The 12,763-nt window shown below is 43.8% G+C and overlaps 1 protein-coding gene across 2 annotated transcripts; it reads right to left on the bottom strand.

Moving 5' to 3' along the window:
* Positions 1-1,949: 1,949 nt before the first annotated feature.
* IK (IK cytokine) lies at positions 1,950-12,690 on the bottom strand. Of its 2 annotated transcripts, none has more exons than XM_037801682.1 (20): positions 12,550-12,690; positions 11,931-11,997; positions 11,627-11,719; positions 11,061-11,120; positions 10,106-10,273; positions 9,822-9,936; positions 9,260-9,330; positions 9,119-9,165; positions 7,523-7,686; positions 6,585-6,693; positions 6,207-6,246; positions 5,831-6,044; positions 5,566-5,584; positions 5,013-5,091; positions 3,936-4,016; positions 3,630-3,687; positions 2,741-2,829; positions 2,432-2,540; positions 2,218-2,252; positions 1,950-2,132 (listed from the first exon to the last, which is right to left on the bottom strand). In XM_037801682.1, the coding sequence occupies exons 1-20, from the start codon at positions 12,563-12,565 to the stop codon at positions 2,105-2,107; spliced, it is 1,662 nt and encodes a 553-aa protein (XP_037657610.1). In that variant the 5' UTR covers positions 12,566-12,690; the 3' UTR covers positions 1,950-2,104. The 2 variants fall into 2 exon arrangements, with proteins under 2 accessions (XP_037657610.1, XP_037657611.1); XM_037801683.1 differs by having other exon boundaries at positions 11,927-11,997; positions 12,550-12,593.
* Positions 12,691-12,763: the final 73 nt, after the last annotated feature.

Raw genomic sequence — 12,763 nt, 5'->3', positions numbered from 1 at the left:
GGGCGTGGCCGGAAGTGAGGCGCAGGCATCTACGTCACCAAGGGGAGGGGGGCCGTACGAAGTTGCTGCGGGTGGGGCCGACTCAATAGGCCGCGTCTGCGAGGTCGGCTACCTCCCTTGTCCTCTTGAGGTGTACTTGGGCTAGATAAGACGGCGCGGTGTTCAGTCCCCTCCCTGGTTACTTCACGGGAAGTTGGGAATTGCGTGTGTTTGCTCTTCATCGTGACAGCTTGATATTCCCTACTGCTACCAGTAAGGAGGACTTTCATGCCGTGGGGATAGGAGAGAAGAGAAGGATGCCAGTCATTTGCGGCTAGCTGGAATCCAAGGCCATGCAAGCGGCAGCGCCGGCGGTTAGAACGCAGCAAAAAGCGCACGCCGCGGGCAAATGACCAGCGAGGATCGTGGACGGCAGGTGGCTCACGCACACGCTGAAGCTGCTGCTGTCCACATTCAATAATTTTTGCCCAAACGGATAGCGACCCGCGTCCCTACCTTCAGGTTAGTTCAACTCTCAGCAGGCGGGACAGGCAGTGCGTAGAACTGGCCCAGGAGTTGAAGAAAATGAGCACGACGAATGATGTTCTGAACATCCTACTTATCAAGGTTCCACAAAAAAATGGGAGCAGTCTGCATGGGGGTGGCAGGGTAGGAGCAGGTAGCCCTGTGGTGGAAGACAACCTGCTTACATCCCTGTGGCACTAAGCTTTCTAATGCCCACCCCTCTTTAAGGAAGGTGGAGGAGGAGAGGTTAGGAATCTCAAGGAGGCTGTCTGGTCCACCGTGTGCTTGGAGTGACTGATAAAAGCTGCTACGTGGTGTTGGGACCCCATCACTCACTACATAGCCAACCAGGTCTTAAGTCACTTCCACAAGGCTTAGTGGTACTTGGCAGATTCCCAATTGTAAACTGGCAACCATTCCCCAGATGGTCTTGCTCTTAGTGACAGAAAGACTGCTAAGCACCATTTAGTCCGTGTCTCTGAAACCTTTTTCCTACTTGCGACCACTGCTTACAGCCTTAAGGCTGGGGTGTCACTGTCTGAAATTAGCCATTGTAGGTGCTATTAGAGATAGGGCCCAACTCCAGCCTTGAAGGTGCTTTGTATAAAGCTGGTTTCCTCAGAAAGTCCTGCCCATCAAGGTGAAAGTGATCAAAAGCAAAGGAATGGCTTAGATGGCTTCTCAGCGTTTCCTGGGTCTGAGGAGCCCAAAGGACTTGGTATCAGGGTAGGCAATAGAAACTTAGCATCCAGCCAGGAAGAAATGGTGACCCCTGATGACAAGCACCAGACCAAAGTGTTGGCAATGAGCAAAGAGGAGGAAAGGGGTGAGGGATGCAGTGATTCAAAGTCCAGAGAACCCACCCTGGTCCTTGGCAAATGTTTCAATGATGAGGGCACCAAATCTTTCTGAACTAGGACAGGGCTTGTTCTGTCTGCAGAGTCAGGATAGGCCAGCTCAACCAGCAAGGTGCTTCCCCAAGGTTACCCCTTGAACCAAGGATGCAGTGATTTGTGCTTGGCATTGCTAAAGCTCTCAGGAGGGCATAAGCTCACAAAAGGTTTCTGTTCCCAGAAGTGATTCTCATTAGGTATCTTCACCAAGAGCCCAGTCCTGTACAACCTTGGGGTCACATAGGCACAGCTCCATTGAGGTGACCCTAATTCCGCGAGCATCTCTGTCCTGAAACTAGGCCCCCAGATGGACCTGAATGAGTCTGACATTTGAGACCAATCATGCTTCTGTTCCTCTATTCACCTCTCACCCATCAGTGAGGGTCATTCTTCCCTTCTCTTTTGGTCACACGGATAGTAAACTTCCTTATTGTCTAGGACTTAGGACCACAACTTGGGAAAGGACTGAGATGACTTTCTGCATGTGATTTTACATAGCCAGTTCAGTTATCCCTCTTGGTTGCAGGGACCCTGGCAAAAGGATGCTCAATATGGAGAAGAAAGGTTAACCAACTTTAATGAACTAGATAACTATACAATTTTATACACTTTCACGAAAACACCTTGCAGTCTTTCTAGGAATTGTACAGAGAAAGCAGTGGGGAACATATCCCTGTGGAGATTGTTCTTGGAGCTGGAACTGGAGATTAGTATTTTGGTCTTTTGACTTCAACCCTACAATGAAAGTAGAAATGGGTCAGCATAAGATGAAGACACCAAGCAATACCCACCAATCCTACATAGGAAGTATCATGCTCACCCATCAGCTTCCATCTTCTTCCTTTTCTCAATGATCTGCAAAAAGAACAGTGATAATCGATAGTCACGCTGCCAGTCCAAGCTCATCTAAGGCCTAAAGCTGACCTCTCTCCCACCACCATGGCTTTCCAACCCCCTGCCTGTTCCTGGGTCCATGAGCTAGTGTCTCCCTCCAGCTGGAGCCCTCCCCACCCATGAGGGATAGTTCCACATACTGCACTAATTTTCTTCCACTGGCGATCAAGCTCTGCCTTGTCATTGGTTTCTTTGAAGCGCCTGGTTTTCCGCCCTTCAGACATCTTGATGCCATACTGGAATGCAGCCCTGAAAACAAAAAGAGTGGTTGGGGGAAGAAGGCAGGAAGAGGTTATGTAGCAGTAGCAAGGTTTTTACAGAGGACCCTGTGGGCAGGGACCTATCTGGTATTGTCTCAGCCAGAATGCACCCACTAACCTGGTGTAAGTCTGTCTGCCCCATCACCATCCCCCTCCTCAAACCCTGCCCATATTCAGCACCACACTCACTTGGGCAAAGCCTCCTTGTTGTTCATGTACTCGCTGTATTCCTCCTGGGTATCAAAGTCCCAGCGGCCTAAGGGGCCCTTCTTATTACCCTGTTACAGGACAAAATGGGGGAATGGGAAGCAAAGGAAGAGGAGGTTATCAGTGGAAATGGAATTTTGGCCCTTGATGAAAGCTAGACTCTCCCACGTTCTCCTGAAGACCAAAGAGGTTCAGCTTTCACTATTAATAAATCCTACTCTAATATAGAATAATGATGTTTATTATGCACTTATCATGGGCCAGGCATTATTCTGAACACTAAACACATATCCTACTTAGTTCTCACAAAAAGACTATAAAGTGGTCTATATTTTCTCCATTTTTCTGATGGGTACCTGAGGAAACCAAGGCATAAAGAGTATAACTTGGCAGTCACAAAACCTATCAACAGCAGTGACAAGATTAATCAAGGCTCCAAGAAAGAATTAAACTATGCTTTTAACCACCATAATATACTGAGATGTATTTCGTCACCATTGTGGTATTAGTGTTTTTTATTTTGTTTAAGACTTAGAGGAAAGCTTCAATCCTGGCTAGAATAAAACTAGTAATTTTCTCAAGACTGCAGTTCCTTCTGCTCTTTCTACTTATGCATTATATGCTTGCATCCTGCCTAGGATGGGAGTCAAAGTCTTGTACTTTGCTGTGGGAAATAAAAAAAATTAGACTTTTAACCCTAACTCATTTGATCTTATGCAGAGACTTTAAGACAGTTAAGTTGCATGATCCCACAATACTGCCAATGAGTGCGAGGCCCAGTAAATGAGATTCAGTTCTTTTGGGGGCAGGAGGGTGTATGTGCTAAAGATTATGTGCCACAGCATCCCCACCTATCCTTCCAACTCCACACCTGATCCATTTTGCTATAATCCACTTCTTCATCACTGTCCACGGCCATGTCATCCATCCTAAAGAGAACCAACAGTTAAAAAGATGCTGTACAGTCAGACTTACATGCTTCCTCCAGAACCCACCAAACTATGAGGACATACACCTAGGACTGACCATCCTGCTAGACCTCCCACTCAGAACCTAAGAAAATAGTTCATCCAAGAAAGAAGTACAACTGGATCACAGAAAATCAAGTTTCTACCTCATCCCCCCAACTTGTTCTCCAATGATCCCAGACACACTTCTTTAGAAGGGTTTTACATACGTGGCAGGGTAGCACTCTGCATAACTGTTGGACATGCCAAAGAAATCTCCCAGCTGCTTCTTGTCCTCAGGCTTCTTCAGTGTGTGCAGTGTTAAAGAAAGTTCTGGAATTCTACCAACCACACAAAAGCTTTAGGCAAAAGGGGCAAAGGGCTAGAAGCCCCAACAAGAGAACTCTTGAGAGATGATTGTGAGCTTGAATTGGTCCTCTGGCAAAGAGACAAGGCATAATTTCACACCTATGAAAATTCAAAAATTCAATACAGGAGGGTGCTTTAAGGTAGTAGTGCAGAGATATAATTCTTAGCAGAGATTTAATTCTTAAAAGAACTGGGACTACTTCAACTAGTAGCACATCCAAGGAAAATAAAAGTTATTTTGTTTTCTGCCACCACCACCACTCTCACTCAAAAAAAATAAATAAATAAAGAACTGGGAATGGCAACACCACTGTCAGTTGATGTATCCTGAAAATTACTGAAGTTATGGCAGAAGTGTTTCTTGATCAGTTGGTTTGTTTTGCTGCTGCAATTATCCCAAGAAAAATAGCTTTAACTCCAGAAGAAAAACCAAAATGCCATGGAACTTAGGCTGTATTGACATCTTGCCCTAAACATATATCATAGTAATATGTAATGGGTAACATAACCAGAGAGGTCTTTTTCATGATTTTAAATACACTGGCACACTACTGTTGACAAATTTAAACATTTTACCTGCAAAAATTCTCTCACAACCCACAATAACTTGAAATGCATACCCTTTTGAATGCCTCCTTTTCTCATGTATAACTATTTACCGCATTTTGCAAAATGTCAGTTCTCCAAAAATGTTTCCACATATTTCTGTACCTGCAGTGTAGTAAAGTTTAGATGAAACCCCATGATTTTACTGTTACACTGTCACTTAGGTTTCAAACAGCAAAATAAACAGTGCAGCTCAAAAATTTTAAAGAAAGCAATTCAGCACAGGAGGGAAGGAGGTGAGGCAGGGGGAGATGGAGCAGGGAGGGAGATGGAGTTGGAATGAAAAGAGAACTGTAGTCTAGAACCCAGGAACATATTAAAATAAAGGATATGATTCAGTGCCTTCCCAGCCAGAAGACCCAGCAAACTTCTCATTGATGGACTTGATCAACTCCTTGGCAGACCCAGGTCCTAAAGGGAGAAAGGAACTCTGCTTAGACTTTGAGAATCTCATAACCTTACCCCTACAACATACCTCCAACCTGTGGGTTTCATTAAAAAAAAAAAAAAAAAAATGTTTTTTAAGCAGCAGGGCCCTTTTATCTAACAATATTTTAATCAAACTCCAACAGAAAATGAGCTATTCTAGTTGAGGGTAGGATGCCCAGAGCAGTCAGTTCAGCCTCCAGTATACCTCCTCAGAACCCCAAGGCTTGAGGAATTACATCTAACAGAGCAAATATGCCTTGCCATTGCCCTGGGGGATGCAGGGAGCTCCAGACTCGTCCTCTTTTCTCTTCCATAAAGTAAGACATGGGTCTCATAAGGACCCAGAACCAGAAAGTCCCCTACCCCACCCTTGCCAGCTCTGAACACTGGGTCAGACTCCAAGTTCAGAAGGAAACAGAACTCCTAGAAATGCAAGATGCTGTAGATAAAACCCACCTTTGTCAACATCCATGGGCTGGAAAGAAACAGAAACTGAGGTCAGTGGCATCATGAAAGATTCCCACTCATCCTTCCCCAAATTCGAATCAGTTCTCTACTCCAACTTGTCACCATTTCCAGGATGGTTCTACTCTGGGTTAGTTAACCCGGTTACTGCTGTAGAACCATGAGGCACCTATTTAATGGAAGGGTCCTATACCTGGGCTGGGCAGGCAAGGGAAGGGGAAGCTCTAGAGTCCTGTACAAGGGGCCCACATGTAACCTCATCATCCACTTTGGGCTTCTCAAAGTAGCTGTGCCTCTTCTTCTCCTCCTCTCTCTCTCGGTCCCGCTCCCGCTCCCGATCTCGCTCCCGCTCTCTGTCACGATCTCTATCTCGCTCCCGATCACGCTCCCGTTCCCGGTATCTCTCTCGCTCCTTGTCCCGAGGTGTCTTGGTCGTGGAGGGCACATAATCTCCAATGTCTTCAAAAATGCTAAGAGAACAGAAAGAGATGACTAGCTACCAAAGTCACACACTGTCCCATTTCCCCTGGCCACTTCTCCAGATTCTCAAACCAAGGGCTCCCAAAAATGCCAAAGAAAAGAAACACAGAATGCTTCCCTCAGATCAGGTGACAAAGAGCTTGGATACATACTTCATGTCGGCCTCAGGAGGTTTCTTCTCTTCCAACTTCCCTGAAATATAATGAAAGGAGTAAGGAAAACATTCCTGAGTTAACTACCACTTGCCTCACCAACCTTTCCAGCTCTCGATGCCCTTTTAAAGCATCTCTGGCAGAATGATAGCTACGCACATTGACCCTCCTCCTGCCTCAAACCTGACCTTTGCTTCCTGGGTGAGTCAAGCAGATAGAACCTGCTTAACAATCCCCTTGCTAATGGCTCCATGGCTCCCACTTTTCTCTGCTGCTCAGGAACCTCCCAATGTCCTGGGACAGAAAGCTCCAGGACATTAGTTTCATCCCCAAGTGCCCCTCCAGGGGTAAGGTTTCTCTCCCCAACCCTCCAGGTACCTTTATCTTTCTTCTTGAGCTTCTTGTTGCGGGTACCCTGCCTCAGGTAGGAAAGGATCTGGGTTAGCTTGCTGATGACAATGTCATTTGTGGTCAGCGTGGTCTGGGCCTGAAACCACAAGAAGTGAGAATGTTATCCCACTGAGTAGGGGTCACTTCATTTATTCATTTACTCACTTAAACAGAAGGATGAGTTGGAATTAACTAGGTGAAAATAGGAAAGGAAGTGTTGTGAAGATGAAACAGCATGCACAAAGGCCCTGGGTCAAAAAAATCTAGCACATGTAAGAAGGTCCACAATAGCTGGAAAACAAACAAAGGGGAGACATGATGATGAACAGGATGGGAAGGCCAAATGTTGCAGGGGCTTTTTGATCATAATGAAAATATTGCTCTTTATTCTAAGAACAATGAGAAACCACCAAAGGCTTCTAAACTGTAACAAGACAAAAAACTGTATTTTGAAGATAACTCGGGCCATGTATAAAAAACACTGAAAGCAGGCATGGAGAGACTGGGGGGTGATGGCTAAAGGGTAAGGGGTTTCTTTATGGGCTGAAGAAAATGTTCTAAAATTGGTGATGTTTGCACAACTACGTGAATATACTAAACAGCACTGAATTGTACACTTTAAAAGGGTGAACTGTATGTAAATAAATAAAAGTTACCACACACACACAAAAAAAATGTAGGCAAGGAGACAGAGTGGAAATAGGGAAACCGATTAGGAGCATCTTTTAAATGTTTCAGCAAGAGATGATAGCTTAAACTGGAATGATATTGGTAGAGATGAAAAAAATGAATGGATTCAATTGAGATTTAAGAGTTAAAGGACTTGGTGATACAGTAAATGAGGGGCACAAGGTCCAGGACAGAATCAAGGCTGATTCCCAGGTATGAGGCTTACGGAACAGCATCTCAGGACTTGGGTCACTCACCTCCATGGTGGGGCAATCAGCTTTGCTGCGAATAAGAGTGGTGGGGATGTCTGTGTCGGCATATTCATCATCCAAGTCCACCACATAGGCCATGCGTCCTGGCAGGAACAGCTCATTCCGCTCGTATGCTTTGCTCTTGAAGAGCATGCGATAAACATTGCGACCTACGAAAAAAAGAGCAGCAAGTAGCCACTGAGAATCTTCTTCAATAAAAGCAGCCATTTATTAGGTATTTATCTTGTACTGACTACCACACCAAGTGCTATGTGTGCCTTGCTACACTCAAGCTTTACAACAGCCCTATAAAATGGACATCATTATCCTGTTTTTACTGATAAAAATATTAAGGCTGATGTAAAAAGGAATCAAGTCCTGATACATACAACAATATGACTGAACCTCAAAGTCATCGTGTTGAGTGTGAAATAAACCAGACACAAAAGGACAAATATCGTTTGATCTCAGTGATATGAAATAATTAGAATAAGCAAATTCCCAGAGTCAGAAACTAGAATACAGGTTACCAGGATGAGGGTAGGGAATGGAGAGTTAATGCCTAAGTAGTATAGAGTTTCTATTTGGGGTGACGGAAGAGTTTTAGTAATGGATGGTGGTGATGGTAGCACAACATTGTGAACATAATTAACTCCAATGAATTATATATTAGAGTGTAGTTAAAAGCGGAAGTTTTTACGAGAATAAACATTTAAAAACAAATATAGTACAGTAAAACACAGTGAACTCACGTAAACTCTGAACTATAGTTAATAGAATAATTATAATAACATAGTTCAAAGGTACCCCACTAATGCAAAATGTTAATAGTAGCATAAAATGGAGGGTTGGGGGGATTAATAGGAACTCTATATTTCCTGCATGATTTTTCTGTAAACCTACAACTTCTCTAATAAAAAAATTAAAAAAAAAAAATTCTAAAGTTGAGAGTCAAGTGATTTGCTGAAAGTCATATAGTGACAGAGCAAAGAATCAGCAGTCTAATTCCAAAGTCAGGCTCTTGACCACTCTTTTACATTGCCATACCAAGGGTACTAATAAGTCTAGCACTGTATTAGACTCTGTGGGGAAGAAGGATAAGGTTTAAGATAATATTGAAGATTATAGAAAAAACACCTGTACTACATGTTGAATACAGCAGGCACTTTATGTGTTATTTCTGTTCATCCCCACAATAATCCCATGAAGTAAACATTAACCCCATTTTTATGGATGGACTTACACAAGTCCCAACAAGTGAGTCAGATGCCTGAAATCACACACCTAGTGTAGTTTTTATCATCAGAATTCAAACTCAGGTCTAACTCAAAACTCTGAGTTTTAATCACTACCCATGCTACCTCTCTTAGTGCATAAGCCCCAATCTAAAAGAATTTTCCAACTTAGCTAAGGAGGCATAAAGAACAAATATGCAATAATTAAGGCCAGGTCTGAGTTCTGTTAAGAGTATTTTATGGAAACTAGCTGGTTTGGAAGCAAGAAAAAAAGGAAAAGAGGCTGAGGGAAAGGGGAAGCATATCCTACCCAGAGCACTAAATTCCCTGCATTTCACCTACAATATGTAGCCACTAGTGTACTCACCCAGGCGTGTTTTAAATTCGATCTTATTCTCAGGATCCTCATCTTTCCTGAAAACACACACAAAAATAAATCTTTGGTTAAATGTGTTCCTATCTTAGGTTTCACTTTTCTAAACCCTCAAGCATGCCCCTATTTACTTACTTGGTTTCCTTTTGGGGCTTTTCCATCAGTTCTTCCTCTTCTTTCTCTTTGCTGGCAATCTCAGCTCGTACCTGATATTAAAAAGCAAGTAGGGTTTAGACAGTCATTCATTTATTTAGACAATTTATTACATATATTTACTGACCATCCCCTATATCACACTGTGCCAACTACTAAGGATACAATAGTAAACAAGATAGACATAGTCTGCCCTAATGGAGCTTACAGCAGCAAAGACAGAAAAATTAAACAAGTAATTTCAACAAAGTGTGATGACTACAAAGGTTAAGTGAAACAGAAGCGCTGTGAATGCGTGAAGAAAGTGGGAGGTAAGAGGGAGGGAACTAACCATACCTAGGTGGTCAGGAAGGCATCTCCAAGGAAATAAAATTTAGACTGATTTGAAGAATAAGCAGCAATTAGTCCTACAGAGAGGCTCCCTTTAACCCTTCTTCTAGAGCATCTGAGCTACCAGAAAGAGCTTCCCTTAACAGCCTCCCAGAGCTCATATAAGAGCATTCAGTACTCTAGTACTATCCTCCAGCTACCCAGCAGGGCTCACCTTCTGAAGCAGAGCAAAATCCAAGCCTTTCACCAAATGGGTGTGTTCCATATCACCACCCAAGAATTTGGACTCCTGGATCAACTGTCTTCTCTTCTCTGCAGCTGATTTGTCCCTGTAATGAGAGGCCACTTTAGAATAGTCCTTTGTGGGTGACAAGTATCTCTAGAAGTGGCTTGGGGTGAGCACCAGAGAGGAGAAAAGTCTGAGCAAGAGCTGACATTGCGATTGCATGATTCTGGGATGCTGAGGGAACCACCATGCCCTGTTCCCTCAGTACTCACGCCTCAGCAGTGGGGCCCACAGCTCTGTAGTTAGCTGTAGTGCTGATCAGCTCAGTTTCCTCATAATCTTTGTTCACCCCATCTCTCCGTTCCTTGGCACGGTCCCGGTACTTCTCTGCTAGCTCTCGCTCTCTCTCAATTTCTTGTTGGCGTAGCTTGGCATAATAACTGTGAACAGAGAAACAACAATGTGTAAGACTCACCAGTTGCTACTCCAAGGTCAGCAGAACTGTTCCTCCATTTCCCTGTACCTTCATACAACTCTCTATGGTGAAAGCTCACATATGTGCTGATAGAACTGGTGGCCACCTCTTGATAGTCCTTAAAATCAGAACTACAGCATCTTCCAGCTTACAGAGATTCTGTTCCAATACCACCTAGGATGCAACCTCTGTCACTTTAGAACCCTTTAACGCCATTATCTTTACCTCATTGAGTCTTTATACATATGAGACTTTTCCACAAAGCAACAAGAAAGTCATCTGAATTTTTATCATCTTTTAAATTTCAGCTGAAAATAATTCATTTCTAGCTAGTCTACCCCCAGAAGAGAGGAAAGGAAAGTACCAAGTCCAGAAAGCTTAGTATCATATAGACAATAACAGTAATAGCAGTCAAGATTTATTGGGCAGTTACTATGTGCCAGGTACTGGTGCTAAATGCTTACATGTACTCTCAGTTGATCCTAATGACAACGTTATAAGAGAGTTATTATCACTATCTCCATTCTACTCCTGGAAAAATTGAGGATCGGAGAGGCAGAGCAAACTGCCCAAGGTAACCCAAAGGCAGGCCTACTCCAAAGCCCTATGATACACTCTATGTATCATTCCTTCCTACTCAGGAAGCAGAAAACCTTAAGATACCAAGGGGAAAACTCAATCTCTAGTCCCACAGCTAGCCCCTATTCCATTCCCCCAAACCCTACCCCCTTAAAACCCAATACCCCATTCACCTTTTCTTTTTCCTCCTCCGTGCAGCTGGGTCTTCATCCTCATTGTACTCCCTTGGCATCCTAGAAGAGACAAGAAATTCACTGTGGCAAAATATTACCACACTCCCAGGGGCCTCAGGAATTGGCCTTGAAGACTGAAGACCTAGAATGCTAACCGAAACAACAGTTTCAATAAGACAGAGATTCATATCAGTATCTGTAGATAAGTGGTTCTCAAACTTTAGAAAGCATGACAACCACCTGAAAAGACTATTAAAATTTTATATCCCCAAGTATCTGTCCCACAGCCTGAGTCCGGGACTGGAATGGGCCCAGAAAGCTACCCATTTATGCACCACTAGTTACTCAAGTAAAAGTAGTCCACAGAACACACTCTCAGAAACAGTGAGATCCCAGGGTATCCCAATCTTCACTGAAGCCTTAATCTCCAATAGGAGAAAATAAGATCCACAGCCCTGAACAAAAGGACTAGGCTTCCAGCATCTAAGATATTCTGGTTCAGTAGATTTTTTATAGAAAGGACAAGGAAGGAGATGGAAGAGAGACTGTACCATCCCAGTACTTACTCATGGTGACGTGACTTAGAGGGTGGTGCAGAGGTAGGTGCAGCCCGTGGGGTCATGAGAAGTTTCCTGAAGTCTTCATTGGTGAGTTTTGATCTAGGAGGAAAGGTAAAGAATTAAAAAATCAGTACCCAATAAGAAATAGAAAAATACATTAAAACATGGTTCATTTTACTAGAAATGAGGCAAGCACAAATTAAAACAAAGACATACATACTTTTAACACAACAGTGGTAACTATTTAAAAAGTTTAACAAATCAAGTATGAGTGAGAATTTTGGAAATGGTCCTACAACAACTCACTCACTGGTGGAAGGAGTGAGGATCGTCCACATCGTGGCCATCTGGGGCCAAAGGGTTGGAGAACGGTTCACCTAAAAAACAGATGATATTTATGTCATTAATATCTTAGTTGTCAGGCTTTATGCAAAAGCTAGGGTTATAGTAGTGAATAATAAGATGTTTCTTGTCCTCAAGCTGCTCATAATCTAGCGAAGAAGAAAGAAAAGAACAGCGACAGTGACAAAATAATGTAACAGATGCTGAGATGGAAAAATACAAGGAGCTATGGGAGCACAAAGGAGGAGCTCCTAAACCAGAGCTGGAATATCAGCAAAGACTTCCTGAAGATCGCAGCTAAAATACTACGTGAAAAAATGAACAGGCGCAACTCAGGAAAACGTGATGGCGGAGGCGGACCCATAAGGGGAATTCAGTATGTCCTCAACTGCGGTAAAAAAAAAAGATTCGTGGACCGAGTCTGGAGCTATACGGCCTCATCCGGGGACCGACGGCTTCGCCGGATTCCAAACTTCACACATCCGCCTCCTCCCCACCCTCACCTCAAAGCCCTTTTAAGCTCTGAAGCCAAAATAACGTATCGAGTGCCCCGACTGCTGCGGAAGAGTAGATGACCCAAGCCTTACTATCTCGCTCCGGCATCTTGTCCGCAGTCTTCAAACGCTAGCAAGGGCTGAGGCTCTAACAACAACCCCGCAGCTACAGCCTTTTCCCACAATGCACTCAAAAAACCAACCCACAGTGCTTTGCATTCCCACGCCTTTCCGCATCCTGCCTCCCCCATCCGTCATCGTCATAGCAACCGGCCTGGCAGCAGAAAAACGGGGGGAGGAGCCAACA

The sequence above is a fragment of the Choloepus didactylus genome, chromosome 13 (assembly GCF_015220235.1).
Source record: "Choloepus didactylus isolate mChoDid1 chromosome 13, mChoDid1.pri, whole genome shotgun sequence".
NCBI classification, from domain to species: Eukaryota; Metazoa; Chordata; class Mammalia; order Pilosa; family Megalonychidae; genus Choloepus; species Choloepus didactylus.
This window is presented reverse-complemented; position numbering and strand designations above follow the sequence as displayed.

Bases quoted from the DNA above. Each gene is read 5' to 3' on its own strand.
- IK (XM_037801682.1), bottom strand. The intron at 9,331-9,821 runs GTGAGCCCTGCT...TTTTAATATCAG, and splicing joins ATTTTGCTCTGCTTCAGAAG to GTACGAGCTGAGATTGCCAG. The intron at 9,166-9,259 runs GTAAGTAAATAG...GTGTGTTTTCAG, and splicing joins AAGCCCCAAAAGGAAACCAA to GAAAGATGAGGATCCTGAGA.